At 40.2% G+C, this 26,581-nt stretch overlaps 6 protein-coding genes across 6 annotated transcripts; 1 reads left to right on the forward strand and 5 right to left on the reverse strand.

Annotated features, from left to right (window-relative positions):
* Positions 1-8,842: 8,842 nt before the first annotated feature.
* MELLADRAFT_28849 (uncharacterized protein) lies at positions 8,843-9,253 on the reverse strand (the record flags this gene model as incomplete). The annotated part of the gene is made up of 1 exon (XM_007410895.1): positions 8,843-9,253. A coding segment is annotated over one exon (411 nt), but the record flags the coding sequence as incomplete, so codon positions are not given.
* Positions 9,254-13,293: 4,040 nt separating this feature from the next.
* Positions 13,294-14,185, reverse strand: MELLADRAFT_87651 (uncharacterized protein; the record flags this gene model as incomplete). Its single annotated transcript, XM_007410894.1, has 3 exons — positions 13,294-13,334; positions 13,394-13,436; positions 13,580-14,185. 3 exons carry the CDS (start codon positions 14,183-14,185, stop codon positions 13,294-13,296), a joined length of 690 nt encoding a protein of 229 aa, XP_007410956.1.
* Positions 14,186-16,019: 1,834 nt separating this feature from the next.
* Positions 16,020-16,858, reverse strand: MELLADRAFT_107214 (uncharacterized protein; the record flags this gene model as incomplete). The annotated part of the gene is made up of 2 exons (XM_007410893.1): positions 16,020-16,036; positions 16,078-16,858. 2 exons carry the CDS (start codon positions 16,856-16,858, stop codon positions 16,020-16,022), a joined length of 798 nt encoding a protein of 265 aa, XP_007410955.1.
* A 563-nt stretch (positions 16,859-17,421) lies between these two features.
* On the reverse strand, positions 17,422-17,760 carry MELLADRAFT_87652 (uncharacterized protein; the record flags this gene model as incomplete). Its single annotated transcript, XM_007410892.1, has 1 exon — positions 17,422-17,760. The coding sequence occupies one exon, from the start codon at positions 17,758-17,760 to the stop codon at positions 17,422-17,424; it is 339 nt and encodes a 112-aa protein (XP_007410954.1).
* Positions 17,761-18,699: 939 nt separating this feature from the next.
* On the reverse strand, positions 18,700-19,391 carry MELLADRAFT_87653 (uncharacterized protein; the record flags this gene model as incomplete). The annotated part of the gene is made up of 3 exons (XM_007410891.1): positions 18,700-18,795; positions 18,995-19,180; positions 19,221-19,391. The coding sequence occupies 3 exons, from the start codon at positions 19,389-19,391 to the stop codon at positions 18,700-18,702; spliced, it is 453 nt and encodes a 150-aa protein (XP_007410953.1).
* Positions 19,392-23,892: 4,501 nt separating this feature from the next.
* MELLADRAFT_63808 (uncharacterized protein) lies at positions 23,893-24,779 on the forward strand (the record flags this gene model as incomplete). The annotated part of the gene is made up of 3 exons (XM_007410763.1): positions 23,893-24,072; positions 24,143-24,325; positions 24,435-24,779. The coding sequence occupies 3 exons, from the start codon at positions 23,893-23,895 to the stop codon at positions 24,777-24,779; spliced, it is 708 nt and encodes a 235-aa protein (XP_007410825.1).
* Between the last annotated feature and the right edge of the window lie 1,802 nt (positions 24,780-26,581).

Raw genomic sequence — 26,581 nt, forward strand, 5'->3', positions numbered from 1 at the left:
GGACCTAGACGTTTGATGATTTTGTCGCCCACTCAAAGAATCAATTGGAGGTTTTTCGTCGAAAGCTTTCTGCATATATCTTGTCCTAATCGTTCCCAGGCTCTGATGGTTCCAATCAGCAAAAGAAATATCACGACGAATGGCGAATTGGCCTCTGAGCGCTGCATCAAAACTCGCCACACATGTCCAGTCAGCCTTAAGACCATTCAACATGAACTCCTCCTTAATCCATTTTGAATATCTCTCAAAATACTTGAAACTAAGAGGAAAGGCTTTGTGATATGCTTGCTCCAGAATATCGAAATAATAAAACCAATCTTGGATGTCATCCAGCTTACTTGAAATCTTCTTATTTTGAATTTCAATATCCTTGTCCTTTCCCGTGACCATAAGATTGACAGCCATTCCTTTCTTTTCCGCCATAAACTCGCCCTTGATCCTTCGAAGGTCGATGTATTTACCTTGTAAGAGCTCTTTTGACAAGTTAGAAGGAAAATTAGGGGGTTTAACTCTATCATTAAAACCCTCCACCGCCTTTGAAATGTTAGGAGCAAAGCCTCTGACCGCTTTTGAGAAAGCAATGGCACTTTCGGAACAGTTTTCCAAGGAAGAAGGACCTTCCTCCTCTCTTTTGATCCATTCCCAAGACTTTTCCATCCTCTTTTTCTTGGCTTCTGAGTCGTCATCTTCATCATCAAGGTCGTGGTCGCTTTTATGGCCTTTCTCTTTCCCTTGACGATTTCTCGCAACAAATGGCGAAATTGATCTAGAACGCTCATGTCGCATACTATTTTGAAAGTCCAACATATCTCTTGCTTTTTGAGCATTGTTGATTTCTTCTTGTGTAAGAATGTGAACGTTATTGTTCTTTGGGGACGGAGATTGTTGGGTTTCCGGAGCAACATCAGGAAAGACTGGGTTGTCGGTAAGATCAAAGACATATATTTGTTTGTCGTCTGATGTGATAGGAACAGTAGGGACTGGCCCGGCGTTTTTAAAGATTGGGCGGTTTTTAGCTTTGTCCAACTCGATAAGATCTCCTGCGAACTTGGACCAAGATTTGTACCAGCAACGCTGCCACCTTTACTTTACTAATCATAGTAAAGTATCGGTATCGTATCTTTTTTGCAGTATCCTACCCCCGATACTCAGTATCGGTATCGGCGATACTGTACTCGCTGGGTCCTGACATGGTATCCTGGGATCCGATACCATATCCAGTATAGTACCGCGGAGGCCGATACTTTACCGGTTGGGGTCCTGGATAGTATCCCGGTATCTTTCAGTACCTTTCAGTATCTTATTTAGCACAAAAGCAAATGGGATACGTGATACAGCGCGATACTTTTCCAGTATTGTGTAAAGATACTCAATATCTTACCAGTATCGTTTAAGATACGCGATACTTTTCCAGTATTGTGTAAAGATACTCAATATCTTACCAGTATCGTTTAAGATACGCGATACTTTTCCAGTATTGTGTAAAGATACTCAATATCTTACCAGTATCGTTTAAGATACGCGATACTTTATCAGTATCGTAATGGTATCGTCAAAAACACTGATACTAGATACGTATCGGTATCGTACCTAGTATCGAGGATACTGTACCCAAACCAGCCGGGAACAGTATCTTGGAATTCGATACGGTATCCAGTATCGTATCCTATTGGGCTATACTGTACCGATACGTGTTCGAGACAGTATCTTGAAAAAGATACTTTACCGGGTATCCTCGATACTATACCGAGTATCGTATCGTGGCAGCGTTGGTACCAGTTCTTAGGCGCAAATGGGACGATCTCTGCATATTTTGACCGAACCCATTGCATATCTTTCTGGTTGGAACCATCTGCCAATTCATATTTGGTTTTGAGAGATTCCAACTTCTCTGAGACCAATCTAGCAGCTTCGAAATCGAAACTACCGGCATTGCTCATTTGAAAATTGTTTAAATAGAATACTATTATGTTTTATGTACCTTTCTTGCAAACGATGATTGATTGCAAAAGATAATACAAAGATTTGATAGAGTATAGAAAAAATATAAGACGACTGTGAACTTCAATGGGAATGGATTAAATTTGATGGTGGTAAACAGCCTTGATGACATCATGGCTAAATTTGGGATATAAAAACAATATCTGACCCGTCAGCCAAATTTCATACATGTAACTTAAAGCTCAAATTTAATCCACATTCCAATTGGTTAATAACCAGTTACCAACTCCTAAACTAAAATAGTAAGATAGGGGCTAAGAACAATTACAATAAATTGCAAGGAATACTGATAATGAGATTGAATGAGCCAATGTGAATGCTGAAGTTAAGTGTGATATCTTCTTCAAGTCTTAAGTTACATATGTGTATCTTCCCATATATGATAAACATGTTGTAATGAGAAAAAAATACAAATGCTGATTTTGATTCAATCAAAGCAGTATGATATTTGAATTCCACAAGGTGACACTTGCACTGGTGTACTTGAAGAGCCATGAATTTCACTCAACTTGTTTCCTATTAGTATGCTGCTGATTGCAATGAAGTTAATCTTTCAGTAAGGAACTCTGTAAACTCTGTCTTGACCACCACTCCTGTTTCATCAACCAATAGAGGAAACAACAAAAGGAAAGCCCTGGAAAATTGTAGCAGAGCTGATAAGATTTGTGACAAAACATGCAGGCGCATGTATCTGAAACTTGCAAGAACCCATCATGCCCCAAAAAACCTTCTGATTGCACCAGAACTACTTCAAGAAGATAAAAGGTAAAAATTCTTCTAATGCTGTAGCTAGTGGTTCTGGTGAATCAAAAGCCTAGGCAATGTAAGACTAGCTCAGTTTGTAGTTCCTGATCTGTGTGAAACACCCCTGGGCCCTACTGTCCTAACTGAAGATTGCAATAAAAATTGTGATATTATTGTGATATTATTGGTGTTCTTTCTGAGCCCACAGTCCCACTTCCTTCTCAAGGAAATTCCCCTGGTCAAGAGCCTATATCACAGGCTACCTCTTTGCTTGCCAATAGTCTAATCTGAACAAGTGAGAAAGTGCCACTGATTAAACCTTTTAGTTTGTGTGACTTTCTACCAAGAACTCCATGCAGGAAGCAATGCTGTCAAATAGTTGCCATGCACTGCCTGCATATTTGCCTCGGAGACAAATTTCCGAGGAGTTCTCGGATGGCACCCCCGAGGAAAAGGGAACCCAAGGGACAATTCCAAGGCAAATTTTGGCCCTGGCCATTGCCTCGGATTGGATCCTTGGATTGTGCTTCACTTGGAGTCAAAATCTGAGGACTCGTTGGATTTTTGGCACCAAGCCTAATATGCTGGCTGTGATGCCTTCTGCATCCTTACCAGTCAGTGAGCTCCATAATTCCCCAACTGGAGCTAACAAGGATTTCCTCCTAGATGTATTGTCAACAATTGAAGATGACTCAGGTCTGCCACAAGTTAAATTTGTTGTTACACTGAACAATATTTCCACTGTAGTACTTTGAACACTGGTGTGAAACAATCCCACATTTCTCAACTTTATGTAGATGAAAGGAAATTGATCTCTAAAAGTACTCCCTTACATCCTGTGGCATATGGTATTTGGGGAAAGCCTTATAAATGCAATCATTTGGCTAATTTGAAAATAGACTTTGGAATAATTTCCATTGGTCATGCTCTTTGAGTATCCCCCTTATGGTCATACAAAATGATCATTGGTATGGAATGGATCACTCATTATGCAATGTCAACGGATTGCCCCAATGGTACATGGGTACTAAGAGATTCAAAAGGAAATGAGCATTCCTTTTGACCAGCAGCCATTCTGAGTCTTTTGGAAACTCTTCATGTTACAGATGGTAAAAATGAAATCAAAATGGACAGAGCTCCCTGTACTTGGGGTTTGTCAGAACACAAGAAACCCAACAATCAGAACAAACAAGCATAAAAGAAGAGGAACTTAGAAGAACAAAACCGTGATCTTACTCAGCTCTAATTGGGGTTTGTAAGGAAAAGGAGAGCCCAATGTGAGCTAGGTGACTAAGCTATACCAACTACTGTACCTCTGTAAACCAATCCTACTACATGTAACTTTTCTTACAATAGTACAAGCGCATGAGACTATCCAGAAAATTGACAAAGTACAAGGCCCTAGGGAAGAGATCCCCAGTACACTCCCAGACATGTTCACTGCAGATCTCAACTTGGTCCAGAAAGTGACCAGGGTAGTTCTGAATTTAGGCATTTATTTGATTATATTATCAAAGCTCCTAAAGAGGAGCGAGTAGTACAACATCTAATGGATACAGCTGATAGTAAGCCAATAGCCAAGGCTGTTCAAAAGATGCCACCTTTTCTATTGGCTAACTTTCAGATGAAGTTGAGATCTTTGAAGAATAATGCTTCTATAGAACCTTCTACCTCATCTCGGTCTGAGTCATCACCTGCTCTTTTTTCCAAGATCCCATTTGTCAAATTAAGTTTTGTTAAACTTATAGGGCTATCAATGTCATTACCAAGAGGGATAGAAACCCCCTTTTTCTTATCCAAGACTGTTTCAATCAACTGCATGGCACAGTTTGTTTTTCCAAATTTGATTGCTAACAGGTATTCCATCAATTTAAAAGCTCCCCACACCTAAGACTGCATTTAGCACAAGATTTGGACATTACAAGTGGTTAGGAATACCATTTGGGCTTGCAAATGCTCAGAGTGCTGTTCAACATGTGACGAGCAACATTTGTATAAGTCTATATGGATGACATACTTGTAAACTCCAAGGCTGGAAAAGAACATGAAGAGAATGTTCAGTTGGTTTTACAAGCTCTGCAACGAAAGACCTAAAATGCAGTGCTGCCAAACATGAGCTATTTGCTGACACAATACAGTTTGTTGGCCACATGGTTTCAGTCTCCAGAGTTTGTCCCATGAAGGACACATTGCACACTGTTCAGGAATGGCCTGGGCCATTAAATGCCACTGAGGTCTGTTCTTTTGTAGGAGTCACAGCAGATTAATAATGTTCTGTTGGAGGCTTCTCCAAGATAGTTTCTCCATTGTGTGCCCTCACTGAAGGTAATGTGACAAAGAAGTCAAATTTAGGTTCTTTGGATGGCTGTACATGAGTCAGTTTTTGTGCTTCTTGAGCATGCTCCTCTTGAGTCACCTATTTCAATCACCTCAGACCCAAATAAGCCTTGTATTATTGATACTGATACAAGCAACTTTGATCTTGGGGTTCTCTTGCTTCAAGGTGAGGATTGAAAGGTACGTTCAGTGCCTATGAATCATTCAAATTAGGTCAGGCCAACATACTTATATGGTTTAAGAGTGTGGACTCTTAGCAATTATCCACACTTGCAGCAAACGGAAGAATCATGTTGAAGGAGCTGTACAGGACACAATTTTATGAATCAACCATGTTACTTTGACATATTTACAGAAACAAGCCCTCACCACAAGAAGGCTTCTTTGTTGGATCAAAGAATTTGGGAAGATGACAATAAAGTTTAAGTATAAAGCTAGCCAACATTGTCCCAGATGCCTTGAGTTGTAGGTGTGAACCCAAAATCTTGGTAATTCAATATTGTGATGCTTGACAGTGTGCTGGACTCCATAATCCAACTAATTGACCTCTGCTGATACCATATATTAAAACATTACAAGAATTTCCCAAGTGGGTTACTCCAGCAGTGATGGAGACTGCTATTCACAATTCACTTTCACTCATAGATTATCCCCATGAGGCAACTAGATCTGTGTTGGCACGGTAATGAGAGCGAGGAAAGTCCCTTTATTCCTTCTTGCCAACAAGCCAAGTTAAGGGATTTGCTACCCTGAAAATATGGCCATTGCGGAAGAGATGAGACCATATCTTGTCTTCAAAATTGAGGATGGCAGCCAGGTTGCTACAAGGACTTAGAGACCTATTGTAAGTATTATGCCAAATGTCAGGTTTTTGAGTCATCTGATAAGGACCAAGAGACTGCTAAACAGATCCCTTTAATTCCTGTAAATCCACGTGAGTGGTGCAAGTGGGCAGTAGATTTTATCTCCTTGCCAGAGAGTAAAGATGGGTATGAATGGATCCTGCACATGATTGATCATGGAAGATGTTGGCCATTGGGTATTCCTTTGAAAACATCAACTTTGGCAAATGTTGCAGAAGCGCTATACAGAGACCTTGGACGGTCTATGGGGTCCCTTTAAAGATAATTTGCAATAAGGGATAAAATTTTCCGTCAAAAGAAATGTCTAATTTTTATTGTGGATTCTGTCTTCATAAATTGGACACTTCAGGCTACCGTTTTCCTTCTAAGAGGAAGTGTGAGCATTTCAATGGGTTGTTGGAAAAATCCTCGTTTAAAGCCAACAAATCAAAAGACCAACAAGTTTGCCTGAGTACCTTGCAGAGGATGTTTTTTCTGTAAGAATAAATAAGAGTAAAGTGACCATTCTCAATTTACAATGTGTTTTATGCATATGTTTAGTAGAAACAGAATTGATCTAAGGCACAAGATAGAGATGTAGTTTTCTTTCAGTTGTAAGTATTTTTAAGAAGTGAATTGTCAACAAGGTAAATAAGGGAGTTTCTCAAGGACAAAAAATGGTGTTTACTGAAAAATCCTGAGGGGTGCTCTATTGGAGCTTACCTGGTATCAGGAAGACTACTCATCTCTCACAAAACTGGATATTTTGAGGTATAATATTTTGAGGTGTTGATAGGGGTGTTGAGACTATCACTGCAAGGGTGTTTGGTCAAATGCCAATGCTGTTCTCTTTTGAAATAGCCAATCAGAAGACCCTAGTAATACATTGGCACATAGAGAAATTTTCTTTTTTGAAAAGATGGGAAACAAACAATCAGATTGCCCCCAAAGTCATACAAAGCAATTTGATGTTCTGAAAAGCTTGGTTTCAATTTGGAAACCTCATTGAGTTCAACTTTAGGGAATGATCAATGTTTGTGATATTTGTGCAAGATGACTTGGTCTTTGCTTGCAACAGCCATAGGATTATCATATATAAATGAAGAAGGGTACCCCTTAGATCAACATATGTGATCTCAAAATGATTCTTGAAAAGTCCTTCCAGGACTTTAGTTTTCATATTTTTTGAAAATTCCAAGACGGAGAATGGTTCTCTGGATGAATTCATTCAGCTCTCAATTGAATAATAATGCATGTCATGTCCATGGAGTGCTATGTTTGCTTTTGGTATGTTGGTTATAACAAAACTTTCTTTACTTGATTTGTTGATAATAGTGAGACCAAAAGCTCATGTTGATCATTTTCCATGCATATAAATAATAATTGAGAGACTTATCCTTTTGAATTTGTGAAATTCGTCATGAATTTTACAATCAGAAATTGACCAATTGAAGATATCTTGTTTATGAAGTCAGATGTGGATTAGATTCATGTTTGATTTACCGTCAAAGATCTTTTTGATGAAAAAAGAACAATCGAATATGAAAAACCCAGAGCCTTCAAGTAAGCAATCCACATAAATTGCAGTTGAGAAAATAAAGAATGAGATGAGATGAAGAAAAATATGAATCAAATTCAATTCTGATGTTTTACACATGATCAGAGAAAGGTAAATGTCCAAGGAAGTCCCTTCACCAAAGTAAACTTCACAGAATGACCAATTTGTTAATGTTCTTGAAAGAATGTCGTTTTAAGTGTGATGCACTAACAGAAGGAATTGGTTTTTACAGAGAAAATGAAACAAGGCATCCCTTGTGAATGGGCCAACACCCATTCTCACTCACCTTGCTTCGGATCTTGTTTTGAGGAGGTAATGTCATGGCAGATTTGTGGTTCGGCTTCTATGCTGATTCAAGCTTCAGGTGCTGGAAAATAATATGATGTTCCAATTGATTTTGATCTATTAGGATAAACTGTATTGGATCCCAAAGGTTGACCTCCTCTGGCAGATTTAACATTTGCACGAAATGATCCATAAATATTTCCTTTCCTGTAATTTGTTTTGAAAAAAAGATGATCAATCATTTAAACTCATGATCATCTTTTTGGAGAGTTTTTTGACAACTTTACTTACGGTGCATATTCACAAACATAAAATGGAACAGGAGATTGAGGTAATGATGCCCCATCAATATTTGTACACGAAACAGTGGCACATCCAACATGAGTAGTTGACTCCCATACTACCTCTGTGATTGTTGAAGTATTTTGACAAGATGTAAGTTTTCAGGAGACATGACATTGAGGACAAAATGATGAGAAATAACTGACGTGTGAAATGTGAAAACTGAGGAGAAGCTGGATCATATGAATCCTTCTCCTGTGGTCCTTCTACCCATGCTATAACAGTATCTTCAGCCGATTCTTGACCTGCCGCAATATTCTATATGAAAAATCCATTGAGTTAATTTGTTTCGAGAATCACGATTGACAGATCAAGATGAAAGTTACCTCTCCGCTTGGATTATTTGGGGTATGCCTCCATCGACATGAATTTGCAACTCCTTGTGCTTGATTTGCAAGACTAGAATCCCACTTTAAATCAGGAGCTCCATACCTAGATCTGTATAAATTATGACCATCTAGCCATCTTTTGGAGCAAACAATTAAAAATATGATATAAGCATCATACGAGTACCGATTATAAATATTGAAAATCACGTACTCCCTCATATCGCCTGTTCCTCGTTGAGAGGTAGATTCTGTGACATCGTCGACTGTTCTGGTAGGTTGAGCTGATTCAGTAGGTCTTGCAGTATCACTACTGTCTGGCGATTCAGGTAAATCACTTGTTGTGGTTGTGGTTGTGGTTGTTCCCTTGTTTCCGGATGGGCTACTGGAGACAGACGTGGATCCTGATGGTCCATCGCCACTTGGTGCACGGGATGGGTCGTTCCCACTCGGCGCGCTTGATGAGTCATCTTGACTCGACGTGCGCGATGGCCCGTTGCCACTTGGTGCGATCGATGGGTCGTTCCCACTTGGTGCGCTTGATGAGCCATCTTGACTCGATGCGCGCGATGGCCCGTTGCCACTTGGTGCGATCGATGGGTCGTTGCCACTCGTTGCACTCGATGGGATATTTCCACTCGTTGCACTTGATGGCACATCACCACTTGTTGCACTTGATGGCACATCTCCACTCGGTACGCTTGATGGGTTATTGCCACTCGGTGCGCGGGATGGATCATTTTCACTCGAGGCGCTCGATGACCCATAGCCGCTCGGTGTTCTGGATGGCCCATTGTTGTTCGGTGAGCTTGATGGGCCCGAGAAGTCGTTTGGCGGAACAGGGTTGTAATATTGACCCTGAGAAGTGGTGTGCTTCGATGTTTGAGGAATTTCAGCGCCTTTCGTCGAGCCGTAAGGACCGTTGGTGTCAACATTTGGGGTGATAGTTGATACATCAGGATAACTGTAAGTATAACTCCAGAGTGCAGAGCTTGCTTGAGAGATACCTCCGCCAACTGGCATGTTCCCGAAAGTGGCTGTAGTAATAGTCGTCACTCCATCTACTGTCTCAGAATGCCATGATGACTCCCAAAGGGTATAATTCCCCTCAGAAACTGTTTGATGTCTAACGCGTAGATTTCTTGTTTTGTAAATTGAAGAGAGTGCCCGACTGTTAGCTTGGAATGCGAGGATTTCAAATCCTATAAGGATACAGATCAATAAGTTAAAGCGGTTTCTCAACATCTGATTGCCGCTAATAAATACTAAGAAATCTTATCCGCTGTGCTGATAATGAACAGGTTTTTGAGAGAGCGAAAACACGCCGACAAGTTCGTGGCAGATCGATCTCCTTTATCTGGCTGTGAATCCGTTGAGAGAATTTCGAAAGGTGAATAATGGAATCGACGACAAAAAGATATAGGGAAATGACAGAGGGAAAATGGAATACGAAAATAAAATAAAATAACAAAAACGACGAAATAGATTGTAAGGAAACAAGGAAGTGAATTGATTGCCACCTTGATAATATAAAGTCAATCATAAATCAAAAAAACATCTTTAAAGGAGACTCAATGTGCGGCAGACCAAAACAAAAAGCAGCGGAATGACAGGCCTTGCATCTTGATATAAAGTTATAACTGAGTTGAATGTCTTATGACCTGGTTCACCTCGATCTCGATCAAGTCATACTTCCACGAGAAGTGTATTCACGAGCGCTTTCAGTCTCATTGTGGCAAGTCATGAAAGTGTCCCGCATGGTTTGTTTCGAGGACTTTTGAGATGTTTCAAGTATGTATACGAGTGAGACTTGAGAATGACTTGAGGGGTTGTTTTCAAGGCGTCGAAGCAGGTGCCGCCCAAACCAATGCCTGATAAACAATTTCGAGGAAACCCTTCCTCGCTCAAACAGATACTGCGGTAAAGTGCTTTGTTCTCAGTCTTTAAGAAATAAATGAAGGTCTCTTTGCCGGTGATCACACTGCCACACACTCAATTCAAGTTACATTCGCCAACTAACATTGACTCGCTGAAAACGGGCTTTTGTGAACACACCTTGGATCGAGGTGAGCTGATGGCACCCGTATACGTTGATAATCGCCTGATCGCAGAAGAAATGAACTCGCCACAAATCTCGATGTACATAGTCAACCAGAACTTTGGCCGAATTGGCTCATTCTTCATGTGCTCCGTTCCCTGGAAATATATGTGAGGGATAAGGCAGAAGTTCGCACAATCCAGCCGCATATATCCAAGGGTGTAAAGGCTCATTGATTGTGGACCTCAAATGAGCTCGCACAGATCACGTTCCATCGCGGGATCGACCAGCGATGTTATGAAGATGTAGCGTTCATGATAAGGTACTTTCGAGATCAACAGGCTTTAAAGAAAATCGAATGTGAAAAGCAAACAGATAAGACACACGAGCCTGTGGGCGGACACTTGGCTTTTTAAAGGGCATTTCTATAGACTGGTGAACATGACTGGACAAAATCAGTAAACGATGATGAATTGAATAAAGAAATTTGGAAAGACCGGGCGGGAAACAAAGCCACTGAGACCAGAGTGATGGTTGGATGTTGACAGTTGAATAATCAATTGCTGGCACATATCCATGTTACACGCAGGACATCTGAAATGCCTGTAAAATGTAAAAAGCCTGTAAAGCCATAGTAAAACCTATCAAACGAACCACAAGTGAACCGATATCGAGCTCTCCATATATATTTTGAAACAACGCCGTCCCTTCTGCCGTCTCATCCAACACCTCCATCACATCCGATTCATCCACCTCATCCTCCACCATGCTCATCACCCGACCTCCATATCCGTGCTGCTTTACACGGATAAAATGTCGCCATTCCACTTCCGATGGCCACTTTAGCTGGTTAGTTTTCACTCTTCAACCTTTTCCTTCCTCACAATCCTTTTTTCTCATTATATGATGATTGGAGGCATTTGGCTGTAGGCCGCCTTTTCTACCCGTTTTGAACTTGGAGTCATTTTTTTATTTGACTTCCAATCTAAATATGTTAGACTTGGCAGCACTGACGAAAACCATTCCGCTACCTTTTACCGCCTGTCTGACTCTTACTGTTTCATTTTAATCAATTTCATACCTCGTAACTTTTTGAATCTTGAAGCTGACTTTGACCTTTTCTTTCCTTGTAAAGGTACCCTTGCCTATTTCAACATCCACGCTCGCAACCATTTTTTTTTCTTGTAACCTCTTCATCCCATCTTGTACTTCTCCCTCATGATTTGCAATAATCATATTGCACACTGTGCTCCTTATTCATAAAGAAAGAGACATAGAGACATGTTTGCTTGAAATTCTTGTCTACTAGTGAGCAACCGTGTGAGCCATCTGATTACGCTGATTATTTACGTGCAGTCTGCCAAGCCTGGAAACATGAGCTTCAAAGAAGACTTGATCATGAGTTTCCTCCTCAATACTGAGCAACGCTCGCGATTCAGAAAGTGCTCACCCAAAATGTACTAAGGGAAGTTCGCGTTTTCACAACCGATTTGTTGGCTCACAGTGCTTGAATGACATGATGATTAAGTAGCACAATAAGTTAGAAAATCAAGTTTTCAATTCCAAGATCAACATTTCCAAAAACATCTTGAACCAAAAGACCCTGCCTGATATCTTCTCAAAGCACGAAATGAGTCCATACCGTCCATAAAGAAAAGGACGACCAAATTGAAAAATGCTTCATAAAAACCCATCAAAGATCAACCCACTGATCAATGAATAGATTTCCTACAATCTTCTCATACATCCCTTAGGCTTCATCCATCCATTAATCAAACCTTCATCGCATTCCAAAAAAACCAAAAACCAAAAAAAAATCCATTTAACTCATCTTCACTTCACCAAATCATAAAAAAGTACACCAATTAGTTTTTTTTCATATTTGCTTAAGTACACATCTTCTTTAAATCTTCAAATCTTAAAATCTTAAAACCTTCAAATCCTAAAATCCTAAAATTCACTTTTTTTTAAAACATATCAATTAATTTCTGCTATTTATAACGGGAACTACTAAAACCAGCCCGCTTTAAAACCTGCGACCGCCCGCTTTTGTTGACTATCACATATCTGTTGACAGCTTTTGACACCTCAGAGAGCCGGAACTCTCATCAACTTTCACTCGAAGGAATCAGCTGATATTGGACTGAACTGTAGTTCAGACCCGAGGTACTTATTCTATTCCTTGTCTGAATTCAATTGAAATGTAATCAAATAGAAACCGGGCGGTCTTGACTCTTGTTAATTCTTGAACCAATTGTTCTTGTATTTCAAAACACGAATTCAGGAGAGAGAGATAGTAAACAATCGGGAATCGATCAAGTCAACAGAGCATGTAGAGGTATGTATGTAGTTACAATCAATGATGTGATCAATCATCCGTAGTGGAAGAAAGGTCCGGGAACATTGCAACACCATATGATTGACTCTCTTTGAGAGTTTCTAAAACTTTTGGATTTGAGAGAGGTAAATTGAGGTCTTCAGAGATCAATTGCATCGCAACCTCAGGTAACAAAACTTGTCAAATGAAGAAATTGGCAGACAGAGGAGCAGTTCTGGTATCATCGAGTTTGAATCTAGGCAAGGAAGTTGTGATGAAAACTTTTTCAAGTGTACTTAAGATGACTTCGAGTCCGGCCATCCCATAACTATGGTATAGAGTTTGATTAGAAAACGAGTTGTTTTTGGAGTGAAACTTAGTGACTCACTATCCTGGTTGTTCAATCTCAAACTGATTGAATTGATTCATGATGGAGTTTCTGCTGGGACCAGCTTGAGTCCATGTAGCAATGGCTGGATCATAGAACTGCGAGTCTCGGTTGTTCACAATCTTGAGTAGATGTTCTTGATAAGCCTGTACACGTCTAAAAGGATGGGGTTTAGCATAGAGATACATGTGTATTCAGAAGTGGATGCGACATACCGGCATAAGACTTTTGAATCAAATGAAGTCGGCCAGCCGCGTTCTTTTGCCAGGGGAATTAAGTCCCGTTCAAGCTTGTGCAGCTGACAGGTAGAAGCTATCTCCCAAAACTGCAATACATGATGTCAGACAGGCCCAAGTGAGGCTAGCAAGAGCTATTAGAGAGTCGAACAAAGATTAACTTACTGGAAGATCAACTGCCTCCGGGTTACCAGGAAGAGGTCTTTTCTTAGCGTGCGGCTTGGCAAGATGAAACTGAAGCTGTTCTTGAAACTTCTTGGAAGGTTGCTTGGGGAGTGGGTCGTCACATAATGGACATTTGCGTTCATCTATGTCGGATTGATCATCAGAATCATCAGAATCATCAAGGTCCACAAGAGAAGAATCGAGCAGATCGAATACACTGCTGGTTGAAGCAGCTGCAGGGATGTCTTGCTCATTCTCATCATCGAGAGATTTTTCTTCATTGGTGAGTTGTTGAGGGCGGGGGCATCGATTGGCTTGATGCCCTGTCTGATTGCATTGACTACACTTGGAAGTCTTTGTGACGGTCAGACGAGGGAGCTCAGGCATTGGATGTCGAGAGGCAGCTTGACGTTGAGCAGCGGTACAGTTGTTTGCTTTGTGTCCGTTTCCACCACACTGGCCGCATTTGTATGATCGTTTGTTTTGCTTTTCCAAAACATTGAAGTCAGATTGGTACCGTGCTGTTGAAGACTTTGAGCGTCTTTTTTGGGCGTCAAGTTTTGGGCGTCCTCGGCCATTTGATCTGACATCTGGATTAGTTATCATGACAAGGGCGAACCGATTTGACTCAAGTTGTTTGATCTCGCTGTGTATCTTGCGAAGCTGATGCTCAGGAAGGTCAGACAATACCTCGATTTTTCTTTTCATCGAGGACCTCAAATCATCGAATGTAGCCGGTGTAAGATCAAGGCCCAACTTCCACTGATCATGGATCTGATCAATTGTAAGAATACCACCGTTGTTCAACATTTCAGCTAGCTCATGTGAGCAAGGCATTCCCCAAGCACCACGGAACGAGCCGGTACATGGACGTAAACCGCAGTCAGGTATGAGGACAAATTGTTCTTTAAGCTTCAGAAGTGCAAAATTTGAGAGCTTGTTTTGAACGGTTCAAAAACTATCAGGAAGTCCGTTGATTGACTTGTTCGTCTCGATTCCTTCCAGGCCCATATACTCGCTGATCTGATGCTCCAGAGCGTGTGCGATAGAGTTGAAACATGATAGAAAATCTTGATTCCCACCAGTGATAAACAACTTGATGTGGTAATGTGATCCTTCAACTCTTGATGTACTCGAATTGCCAAAGTGGACTTGCTTTGATGTAAACATCACCACAAACTTTTGAGTGAGCTTGAGCCACGTATTGTTAAGATAGTCGTAGAAGTGATGCTTCTTTGCAATTGCACTGACCACAGAGAGGTTTTCATCGTATTCGGTTTGGTTTGTCAAGGAACAAAATACATTCCATGCCTTCATGAATGCATCCCATTCATCTGTGTCCACCTTGCCTTGTGGTGTCTTCACGGAACTTCTACAGTTCTTGAGTAGATTCTGGTTGATGTGCCAGATACATAGCAGGTGATGGGAGTCAGGAAATACAGTCTCGATGGCTTTGATTAACGCCCATTCGCGGTCGGTGAAGAAAGTCAAGGGTAGAACTGGGTTATCGCTGTTGAATATAACCTCCCGGAGCTGGGTGAGAGCCCACTGGTAGGACTCTTCACATTCATTTGACATGAAAACAAGAGCAACAGTGAAAGACCGATGGGTGTTTGTTGTTCCAACAACGTGGAGCAAGGGAAAATTGAACCAGTTGGTCTTGTATGTACTATCTAATCCAAGGACCGTTGGAAAGTGTTGTCCAAGCCGTATCCCATCAGGACTTGCAAAAAAAAAGTTTAGAACCTTGCCATTCAAGTCGGTCTTTGTACGAGATGCCCAATCCTTCTTTTTTATAAGGTCCATGAGCCCCTGCATAGGAGTTCTACCTTTCAACCATTGATTACGGTGCTGAGCGCGCACATTGTTGATATCACGAATGAGAGGGGGTGGTCCTGAGCTTGAGCGAGCTAGAAGTTGTCTGATTTGTCGAGGTCGTAATCCAGCATCGGAGAGAATACAAATCTCTTTCTTCTGTTCGCGGGTCAGTTTGCGGTATTGAGCCAGGTTCTCTGCAATGATGAAAGGTTCGTGATTATGATGATGACTTGCACCTTCATCTGTCTTATTCATTGTAACTTTCCATGTCTGTGTACGTGACCAGAAGTTCAGTGACACAGCATATTGACATTCTGCCTTGATTGTGGATGTAGTACGAAGAGTAGCAGTCGAGATGTGTTTGCCGGCACGTGAGCATGAAAGATAGATGCGAACAGTTTTCTTGAACTCCGTTTTGTGACTAGTTACTGCAAGTGAATAGCCCTGGTGTCGTGCCACTGCTCGAAGGTACATCAATCCATGATGCATTGAATGGAATTGCTTTCCAACAATCGGGTTTTGAAGCAAGCGAGCTGGAGCAGCACCTACAATACATGTGATGAGCTGAGTGTTGAACCACAGAGATATTATTATTAGATTGGACTGACCTTCAATAGGAAAATCAGGATCTCTTGTAAACTTTTCATCAGCATTCAAGGTTTCATCCAAGCTATCATCACTGTCATTCTCATCGTCTTCGACATTCTTGTCTTTTTGTCCAGACTCATTTACAGTGCTTGTCATCTCGGTTTCTGGAATCTCATCTTCCTCTAATTCCCAGTCCCCATCGGGATCTGCATGGGTTACTTGATGATGTTGATCATGGTCGTTTTGGCTGTCATTGTTGAGATCATGAGTAACATGGCGGATGACTTCTGGAGGAGGAGGAGGATTTCGAGGTAAGAATTCGTGAGCTGATCTGTTCATTGGAGTGTGCGGATAGGTGTACATATGCTGAGAAGGGCTGCAGTAGAGATGTTGTGGTAAGGTCATCGCATTGTCGTGAGTAACATGGTTGGCCACTGGTTGAGGAGGAAGATAGTTTTGAGGCAAGAACTCAGAAGCTGCTACATTCATTTGAGTGTGTGGATAGGTGAACATAGGGTACGGATGTTGTTGAACAGGAAGGTTGGGTGCGTAGCGTGCGTAGCTAGTCATGGGAGGATGAACTTCAACTGGTCCTTGATTAATGCTGAAAGGGATGGATGCGCAAGGTGACAAGGGAGGGGGGCCTTGATGGGGCCAAAGATTTGCTGGATAAGTCCCAACAAGTGGTGGGTAGACGGTGTGATTGGGAGAAATCACATTTCCCTGATAGGCTACTTGGTGATTTGCCAATGTAACTGGGTGAAAGCCAAAATTTGCGGGGTACTGATAAAATGGAGGTGCATTACTATCGGGGTTATTGTACGGACTTTCAGAAGCTGGATTGTGTTGGTGTCTGTGGGAAGATTCAGGCATGCTGGTTAGGTTGAAAGGCAGATAGTTTTGCTCACTCCTCCTTCTTGTGAGCAAGAGGGAGGAACTTATAACTTGTAAGTTTGCCTCTCACTTGTAAAATTCCTTGAGGAATAGTGTATGTGATTTCAATAAGTTTACTTGACCGCCCGCTTTATGTCAGCTTTATTTCATAGAAGTCTCGAGTGAGAGTTGATGAGAAGTCCGGCTCTCTGAGGTGTCAAAAGCTGTCAACAGACATGTGATAGTCAACAAAAGCGGGCGGTTGCAGGTTTTAAAGCGGGCTGGTTTTAGTAGTTCCCTTTATAACACACAAACACACACACACAAAAAAAGAAAAAAAGAAAACTAAAAAAAAGAAAAAGATATATAAAACAAATCACAACAATGAAATTAAGAGGGAAAAAATCAATACAACATCCCAAAAAAGAAAGAAAAAAAAAAAGTCAAAAGATCCATCACAAGAAACCAAATCCAATAAATGTTCCAAATCAAATCAAAAAAAAAAAAGAATCCACCCACATAATCCAAACCCACCTACCCCAAAGACAAGACGCCCACCAAGTTCACCAAGCAGATCCCATCCCTTCTCCATTCCCCTCTCTTTCTCCAGCTTCAATACCAACCTGCATCCTACCCGAACTTCTCCTACTTCTAATCTCATCATCATCCAACCTATTCCTACCAACAGCAGTAGTCCCACAACTTCCATCCCAAGAAACTCTCTTAGAATCAGCCGATTCTAATCTCGAAATCTTTGATTTCATCATCCCATTTAAAAACTCTAGTTGGTTAACTCTTTGTTTGAGTCGATAGACTTCTTCATCTCTTACATCTTTTCGACCATGAAGATGATCTTCATCAAACGAAGGTGGTGTTAAAGGTTTCAAAACCAATGGATTCATTCGACGGTTCAGCTCTAGGGGTGTTGAATGATACGATTCGTTATCAGATGATTTTGATGAACTGATCGATGATGTTCGTTTGGAAACCAATTGATGTTGAGAATGTAATGGATAAGATGATAAAATACTTGATGAAGACGATGAGACTCGAGTTTTAGGTTGAGGTGATTGATAAGCTTCTCGAGCACTTTCTTCAAATGAGATTGGAGGTCCTGAGAATCGTGATGGTGATTGAGTTTCATTGAATGTCCTACTGACTAATTGTGATAAAGGTGGAAGTCTGGTTCTTGGTCTGCCTCGTTCGTTTGACGAGGATGATGAAGACGAACACGAAACTGGGGTTTGGTGAAGATCTACTGAAAATGATCTTCCTAATGGTGACGTAATAGGCTACAAAACGTTCAAAGCAAAAAACCGGTTAGATTTGAATGTAGTTTAAAAATAGAAACTGGTGAAAAAGATGACATACTGAAAGGTTCAGGTTCGAATTAATTGATAATTGATTCAAATTAGGCACTTTAAGATGACTCATCACTTCATTTCGATCATTCAGTTTTGACTGTTGTTGATGATGATGAAATTCTTCACGCGAACTTGGTTCTCGATCAAACTGAAGATCAGAAGTAGAACCTAAACTATTCCTAATATGATTCTTATGAGTCTGATTAGACTTAAAGTTATTCAAACTAAGACTACGAATCGAAGTTAACGTGTTGGGTTGTTGATCATCTTGGATTAAGATGGATTGAAAATGATTAGGTTGAGTTGGTTTTCCATTCAAGATTCGTTTAGAAATCGAAATCGGTTCGATAGGTAAGGTTTCTTTTCTTCTTTTAGATCCAATCGAATGATACAAAACCCGATCATCATGGTTCACATTCGATTCATCTTTCACGGTTGTAGAATGATAATAGTTTGGATGAATTTGTGAATCTAAATCTAACACTCCACCTGGTTCACTTTTCCTTGAATTGAGAAATGATCTATTGATTTGATTTTCTTGTAAATCTTTTGAAGTGGATTGAAACGAATGATCTAATTCATCACTATGATAATGTTCATTTAATGAGATAGGTGATGATTCGGATTTGATGTCATCCATTGATAGATTTCCATTAGGAGTAGATTGAATTAAAGTTAATGGATGACTCAAGAGTTTAATAGACTTTTGTGATTTTGATTTAGGATTAGATGAAGTGATTGATTTATTAGTTTTTGAATGAAGATGATTTACTTCTCGATCGATAGCTTTGATTCGATGACGTTGTTTGATAACATCAGTTTTGAGTGAGATCGGTCTAGGTCTTCCTTTCATCTTTTGAAATAATGCACATGCATTACAAAGTGTCGCTCCTGATTCATCTCTACGCCAAAGTGGTGTTGTCTGTGAAGAAACACGAAATGGAAATGGATTAGTGATCTTGATTTGTAGATGTGGTGTTGAAAGAGATTGACTCAACTTGAGTAGAACAATTTGCACAAGTTGGAATTGAAACTGGTATTGAAGATGACAAATGATCTAAAGTTAAACCAGTTGGAGTTGAGATGATCTTATTTTGATGATGGTTGATAGTAGTAGTAGTAGTGGTAGTAATAGGTTGATTTAAGATGTTAATTGGATGATAAGACATGAATGAAGAAGAAGAAGATATCAAATGTGAAGAAGAAAGTAGTATAAGAGTATAGATTTTTAGAAGATGATTTCTAGAAGTGGTGAAATGAATTTAGATTTTAGATTTTTTAATTTTACAAAAGACGGATAGACTGAAACAAATTGAGATGACTACTTTATAAACAAAACGAATTATAAAAGAACAAGGCAGCAGATAATTAGCAATGCGTAGTGATGATGATAGACTTGCAAAAAGAAGATAAGTTTGAAGTCAATTTACAGAGTGTTACATAAAAATGATAGAATAGATGAATCCCAATAAATGATCAGGATCAAAAAGTCTAAAGTCTGAAGTATCTGAAGTATCTGAAGTATCCACAGATTAAAAAACAATAATGATCGAAATAGAATTATAGAAATAGAAAAAGTTTGTGAAGGATTGATGGATTGATTAATTACTATCTCCTTGTCTTCTTCTGTTCTTTTATATTTACATAACTCTTTCTTTCTCTCCTTCAACTCTCTTCACTCATTCATGACTCACTCATGACTCACTCACTCACTCAATCGATTGATCTGAAATGCAATCCAATCGAATCGAATCGAGTGATTTGATCAGATTGGATTGGATTGGATTGGTTTCGATTTGATTCGATTGGAATATGGAATTTGATTTGATTTGATTTGATTAGTCTCTTTCTTTCTTAAAACAGTCAAGAGTATAAAAGGTTCTTTTAAAAACTTTGAAAACTTAAATTCATCTAAAGCGTAGCTCACTTCTCCAATCGTAACTCTTCCTCCACGATCTGTCTTAATCTAAATTAATGATTGGCTAAACGAATTCTGATTGAGAAAATCCAAGAAATCTTTTCAACTTTCAAGATCACTTTTTTTGGCATTTTCTTAATCGATCAATATTTCACCTATTTCCAATCATACAACAAAAACTCACCTATCAATCAAATCAATCAATCAATCAATCGGTTTATAATTTCTTTTGATCAAACCAAATCAGATAACATACGTACAAATTACATCAAATTCACTCAAGAACTTTATCATCAAGTGATCATCTCCTGAAAACCAAATGACGCAACCATCGTAAAGTTCTATCATATATTATCAGATATTATCTCTTTGAGAATTTGTTTGAAATGTTCGATTTCTAAACATCAAAACATTACTTTTTGATTTGGTCTACAAATTCAAATCAGGAGAATAGTGACGATTTAGAGTAAACCGATTGGGAATCGGGGGAGAATGGAAGATCGGTCGTCAATTTGAAAGTTGAAATTCCAATTCGAGCTTCAATTGTTGTACACCAGGGGGTAAACTTGCGGCAAGAAAACGGTTTTCGAAACCGTTTTCTTGCCGTCACGGTTTTAAACTACTTGCGTCGTTTCTGAGACGATTTCAGATGGGACCGCACGAATGCGGTTCCCATCACCGTTTTTGGCGGTGCAAGCAAACCGCCTCGGTGACCCCTGGACACGGTCCCTGGAACGTTCTGAGTTACAGCGTAGATTTCACAAAAAGGGAATCGAGCAGCGAGACTTGAACACAGGCTCAAAACTGAGCACAAGCCCGACCCGTGCCTCTTGCCTCTACACCATGCTGACCACAATGGGGAAACCCGTGTGTCATATGATGATTCTTTCGAATTGTCAATCGATTCATAAAACTAAAATTCCTCAATACCTTCATTCTGTTTTTGGAATGTCATCTGATTTTGGTGAAAAAGTATATAATTCTTCTAAAATCTTTACATCCCAAAAAACCAAAAAAAAACAGAGCTTTAATCTAATCCTCAAGCTTGCCTTTTCAATTATGTTTAGTAATTCTATAATGATGATCTTATTAATTGTTTTATTCCTCACATTTCAATCTAAGATTCTTCAAGGTTCGAATATTCATGGTGATCAAGAATCTTAAAAAAGGCAGAAATGAACAGATCGATTGTGAAAAGTCTCTCTTGGACTTTCTTTCAGATCAGTTTTAATTGACTCCCAACCTTATACTGACCTAGACTTTTTTATATCATCTTTTCTTTTTCTTTTTGTACGTATCGCGCTATCAAGAGCTTTGGAACAATTGTGTTATCAGAATGATTGGATGTTCGATGATCCACTCTTAATGGAACAAAGTTGTTCAACTTGTAAGGTCAGTCATGAACGAAAAATTATATATCTCATCATGATCAACATCTTAACAACTTTTTACACTTGATAATTCATCCTATAGATCACATTCGAGTTACGGGAAGGAAATCCAATCACTACGTCAGTACTTGAGTTCAGTTCATTCAAACTCACTGGACAGTTAGTTTTCTTGATCCAATGAGTATATCCATAATGCTTTCTAGTTTTCATGATCTCATGAAGAGAGCAGTCAAGGAAATCCTCAATCAATGCCACTCACATGTATGTTAAGTTTTTGGCCATTGTATAGGTCAAATCATAAATTCATTTGTTTCATACTAATAGTCAGGTTCGTCAAGCTTTCACAGTTAACTGGTAACGTTCATTTAGATAGCTGACCAGCTAACTTCTTTCTCTTGAGGTCTTTGGTAAACTGAGTTTCTGTTTTGATCATGCACTGTTCATATATTGACAGTTTGACACCGATTGCAATCGGTGTCGAACAAACCGCTTCACCACCGCCTCTGCAGCCGTTCTCAAACGGTTGCGAGATGCAGCTCGTTCCAGAAGCGGTCGTGGAACGGTGTCCGAAACGGTTTCGGCGAAACCGGTTCCACACCTTCCTGGGTGGTTCTGGTGACGAAACCTTTGAAATCGTCACAGGAACCGGCCGAGGCCGAGGACCATTACCCCCTGGTGTACTAGGTCTTGATCATTTGAATTGATCATCATGGCCTATAAATATCTACAACTTTGGACATTTTAATTTGTGATACGGGGCCCCTTTCGGTTTACCCGATCATCTTCAACTCGGATCTTATGTTATTCCTACTTGAAGTTCTTCTTATTTATTAAGTTGATCAAAAACTACACCACGGGTCAGCTCTGATATCGATTCGAGGTCATCTGGCCCGATGTCGATTTGATATCGAATCGAGATCGAATCGATATACAAATTGTTGATATCGATTCGATATCGGTCCAATATCAAATCGACATCGGACCCGTTTGGTTCCGTGGGTGATTGACAGGCCCTGAGACCTTGACCAATAGAATCAAACCAATTGATTTGTATTGAGGATTGGGAGGGATTGGGTCAAGAGAGGGTGGCTGGGTGGCACTGGCCAGTCTCTTTGAGCGCGCCTAACCAGGTGCTTTCAACGGGTTATGGTAAAAGCATATCTAAAACCAATCGATTGATTTCATGTAAGGGTAAATTCAGATTTGGTATATATAAACCATTATTTTGTTTTGTTTGAGAAATGGAACTATTGGTAAAGAAAAAGATCAATGGCTTTTGAAGTCTTAATGTGAAATTGAAACAGGTGAAATTGGTACAAACATTCTTTTTTTCTTTTTCTACTTAGATTTGGTTGGTTGACTTTTAGGTATTACTATGTACACATATGAACATAAGATAGGGAATGAAAGTGATAGAAAAATGAACAATAAAATTGCTAGAAAAACCTCGCAATCGCTAGCTCTGCGGTTTAAACCACTGACTTTCAAAATAAGCCGGGGTTCAGAGACATACTCTGAGCTGTCCACTCATTCTCGTTGGAAATTTCCAGATCAGGTTCTTGCACTTGAATAGTTTTGAATGTACGCTTTCCGTCAAATAGTCTGCTGTCGGTTTGTAAGACGTACTGGTAATATCTAGAGTAGCGAGCATATAGGTTAGTCAAGAGCCTCGCAGCACATGAGAAAGAACGACTAACTCTTCTCTTTCAGCACTGTTGGAAGTTTCTAGCCAGAATAGCCAGCTATGTCATTGCACAATGGAAGGCTTTCAGTCCTTTGGGATTGGGTGTCAACTCAATTCAGGCTGAGCGGATGGTTGATCATGCTCAAAGTCTGAATGGCAAAGAATTCAAGATCGTTTTACAAGCTTCCGTTTTTGTTCTGGAAAATCACATTGACTCCTTATATAGACAGATATGGCTTGACTTGGGCCACATTGCTTCAATGTTATATCAGCCAAAAATTGAAGACATGGAGACATATTGCTTGGAACTCGACAATACAATTGATCACTTTTTGTTTGGAGTGGTCCGGCTCAATGCACAATGGGTGAATAAGCCCAAGTTTCACATCATGAAGCATTTCACAATGTCTATCAGACGCTTTGGTCCGCCATCACTTTTTGCAACAGAATCCTTTGAAAGAATGAACGGAGTCACAAGAGCCTTTTCTGTGCATTCAAATAGACACAACCCTTCAAGAGACATTGCAATATCAGCCAACAACTTCAACGTCCTCAGGCACCTAGTTTCGGGGGGCTTTATCCGCCATCCAGATTATAATTCATGGATTTCACCTGGAGTGAAGGTTCTACTTACCCTGACACAGAATGAAGCTTTGTGTAAAGCACTTGGCTATGACATGGCTTTGTTGGATAGAAATTCTCAACCGAAATACCATGGAAATGCATCTCCTGCAAACAATGTCACCCTTCCAGCACACATTCAAATAACTGATCACACTTTCAATTGGACTCAGAGTCGGGCAAAACCAATCAAATTGGAAAATTTTCAGGTTGTACATGAAGGGACTTTTGTATTGGTATGACAACCCAGTTCACTAGAATTCTGGAGACAGATCAGCTGACCAAGCTACTAACACCCCATTGTAGGTCAGAGATCCGAACCAGCGATTGAAGGTTGCGTTAATAAAAGCCATATGGACCCCAGCTTTTTCAAAAGCCACAAATATGATATTTCATTTAGAGACTTGTACACTTTCTCATTCTCGTGATGCTTTCTATGGAATGAGGGGTTTGAATTTAAGTGGAGAGTCTATCTGGCTTTACCTGAAAGTGAGTACACACACATTGATCATATGCCTGATGAGTGAATAATGATCATTAACTTGTTGCCTTACATTTTGACATAATTAAGGATGTTATCTGTGTTCTTAATGTACAGCACAACTGTTTTGATTCCAGTTGCCAGGTTGTCACTCCAGTCAGGGAGTCACAAGGGCTGAGATATTTGACAAAGTTGGACCCCAAGCTTGAACATGCAAGGAATGGAGCATACATCCTCAATACACTATCACTTCACTCTGCTACAAGCCACCGACAGATGGGAAGTGTTCAGACAAGTATACTAGAGCCGGCGCAAAGGGTTGCAGCCATTGCCTCTGGTATAGCGCTGTGGCAGCAGAAGAAAGTTGCAGAACCGCAGAATAACATTCAGAAACACCCAAAACCAAGAAGAGGATCTAAAGCTGCCAAAAGGGGTCCGCCCAAGTCCATATTACATAATTAGGCATTCCATATTGTTCTCAAGATATAACTCCAGATTATTCTCAAAATATCATTGCAATACAAAATGGAATGCAAAATTATGGAGCTCAGGTGCCAATCTTGTAACTCTTTTGAAATTGATATTGAGGCGGTGGAAACTATTTTTTATTTTTGTATGGTACTCTCAATCAAGAAAATTTGAAGTCTTCTCATTTTATGGTTATAGATTTGTAAACCCTTTTGGTTCACAGATGCTATGAAACATATTTGCTTAATGCAGACCACATTCAATTGATATCCATGTCATCTGGGTTAATATCAATTCTTTCTAAGCGTAATCATGACATAAACTGAGACCACATTGGGTTTGAATGCCATCTTATGCACCAAAGAAAAATTGACCATGATTGAAGTGTTTGTTCACTTCTTCTCCCTATCAGTCAAAGTGTGACTTTGTACTTTTTCAGGTGCACTTGGAATTTATTTCATACAACACTGTTTAAACACGTTAAAATGAGCGGAGACTAATCGACTTAGCATAGACGGCCATCTACATAGTCAGAGCAAAGGAGTATTGATGTCTTAACAATGTAGGTACTTCCTTTTTTGAGCCTTTTGTTCAACTTTGTATTTCAACTGTCATCCTTGGTGAGAAAAGGTCGGTCGCGCGGTTTTGTTCAGGTCGTCTTGCCAAGGTTCGCTATTGGCCCTGGTCGTGGCGGGGCTTGGATGACCAGCTCCAGCAGGTGTGAAGAAGGATTGCACAGCCGCCAGAGCTCTGTCGGCTGGCTGTCAGCGGAGGCTAATCATCTGGTCTCCAATATCGAACCGATATCATCTCGAGATCAATCCGATCTAAAAAATTTGTAGATCGGATCGATATCAGGCCTGTCAAAAAGTTGACCCGTGGTGTATGTATAAATATCTTACTACACCACAGAGGTGTCTTGGCCGGCTACAGGCGGCCATGGCAGGCCAGCCGCAGACCGCCAGCGCTTGCATAGGGGCAGGCCGTCTGCAGATGGCCCTCACGCGAGACGTCTGCCAGGCGCCTGCTGGCCTTGCCTGCAGGCTGCCTGGATTCCGGCTTTCGACAGTCACACTGTAAACATCATTCAACTTCCCCAATTTGGCAGAGGAAAATGATTAATAGTACAGTTTTTCATAAAAGAATCTAATACTGCACACCTGGGCCATTTCACCCACACTACATATGTGCAGCAAGCTAAGTCAATAGTTGTCTATCATGTACATACAGGTCTGCTCAGTTTTTTGCCCATCAGAATAAATAAATCACATGTTATACCACATGTAACTTTTTCGACTTTGAATTTTTTTTCCCAAAAATTCACTACATATAATTCTGTAGCTGCTCAGGCAATATTGTTGAAGCTATGTCTTAGTAACAGAAAGTGTGTTACATGCAGTTGAGTTGATGAGATCACACCAAAACATTGAGTCAGTGTATGTAGTCAATCTTTTGGAAGCTTTTTTCAATCTGAAAGAAGTTACAGCATGTATTACATATGAATAACTTGTCCTGATGAGCAGATAACTGAGCAGAACTGTATGTACATGATAACCACATATTCACTGAGCCTGCTACACATATGTAGTGTGGGTGTTATGGCTCAGGTGTGGAGTGATAGACCATTTTATGACAAATCATACTCCCAATCATTTTTCCCTGCCCACTTGGGGAACCCGAATAATGTCTGCAGTGGATCAGCTGGATCGATGGCCCAGCACATTCACCGGGGTTTTCAGCTCTCAGACACGCTTACCCGGTCTGAATGAGGTATTCGGATTTTAGACGGGGGAATC

The sequence above is a fragment of the Melampsora larici-populina genome (genome assembly GCF_000204055.1).
Source record: "Melampsora larici-populina 98AG31 unplaced genomic scaffold MELLAscaffold_22, whole genome shotgun sequence".
Taxonomy (NCBI): Eukaryota; Fungi; Basidiomycota; class Pucciniomycetes; order Pucciniales; family Melampsoraceae; genus Melampsora; species Melampsora laricis-populina.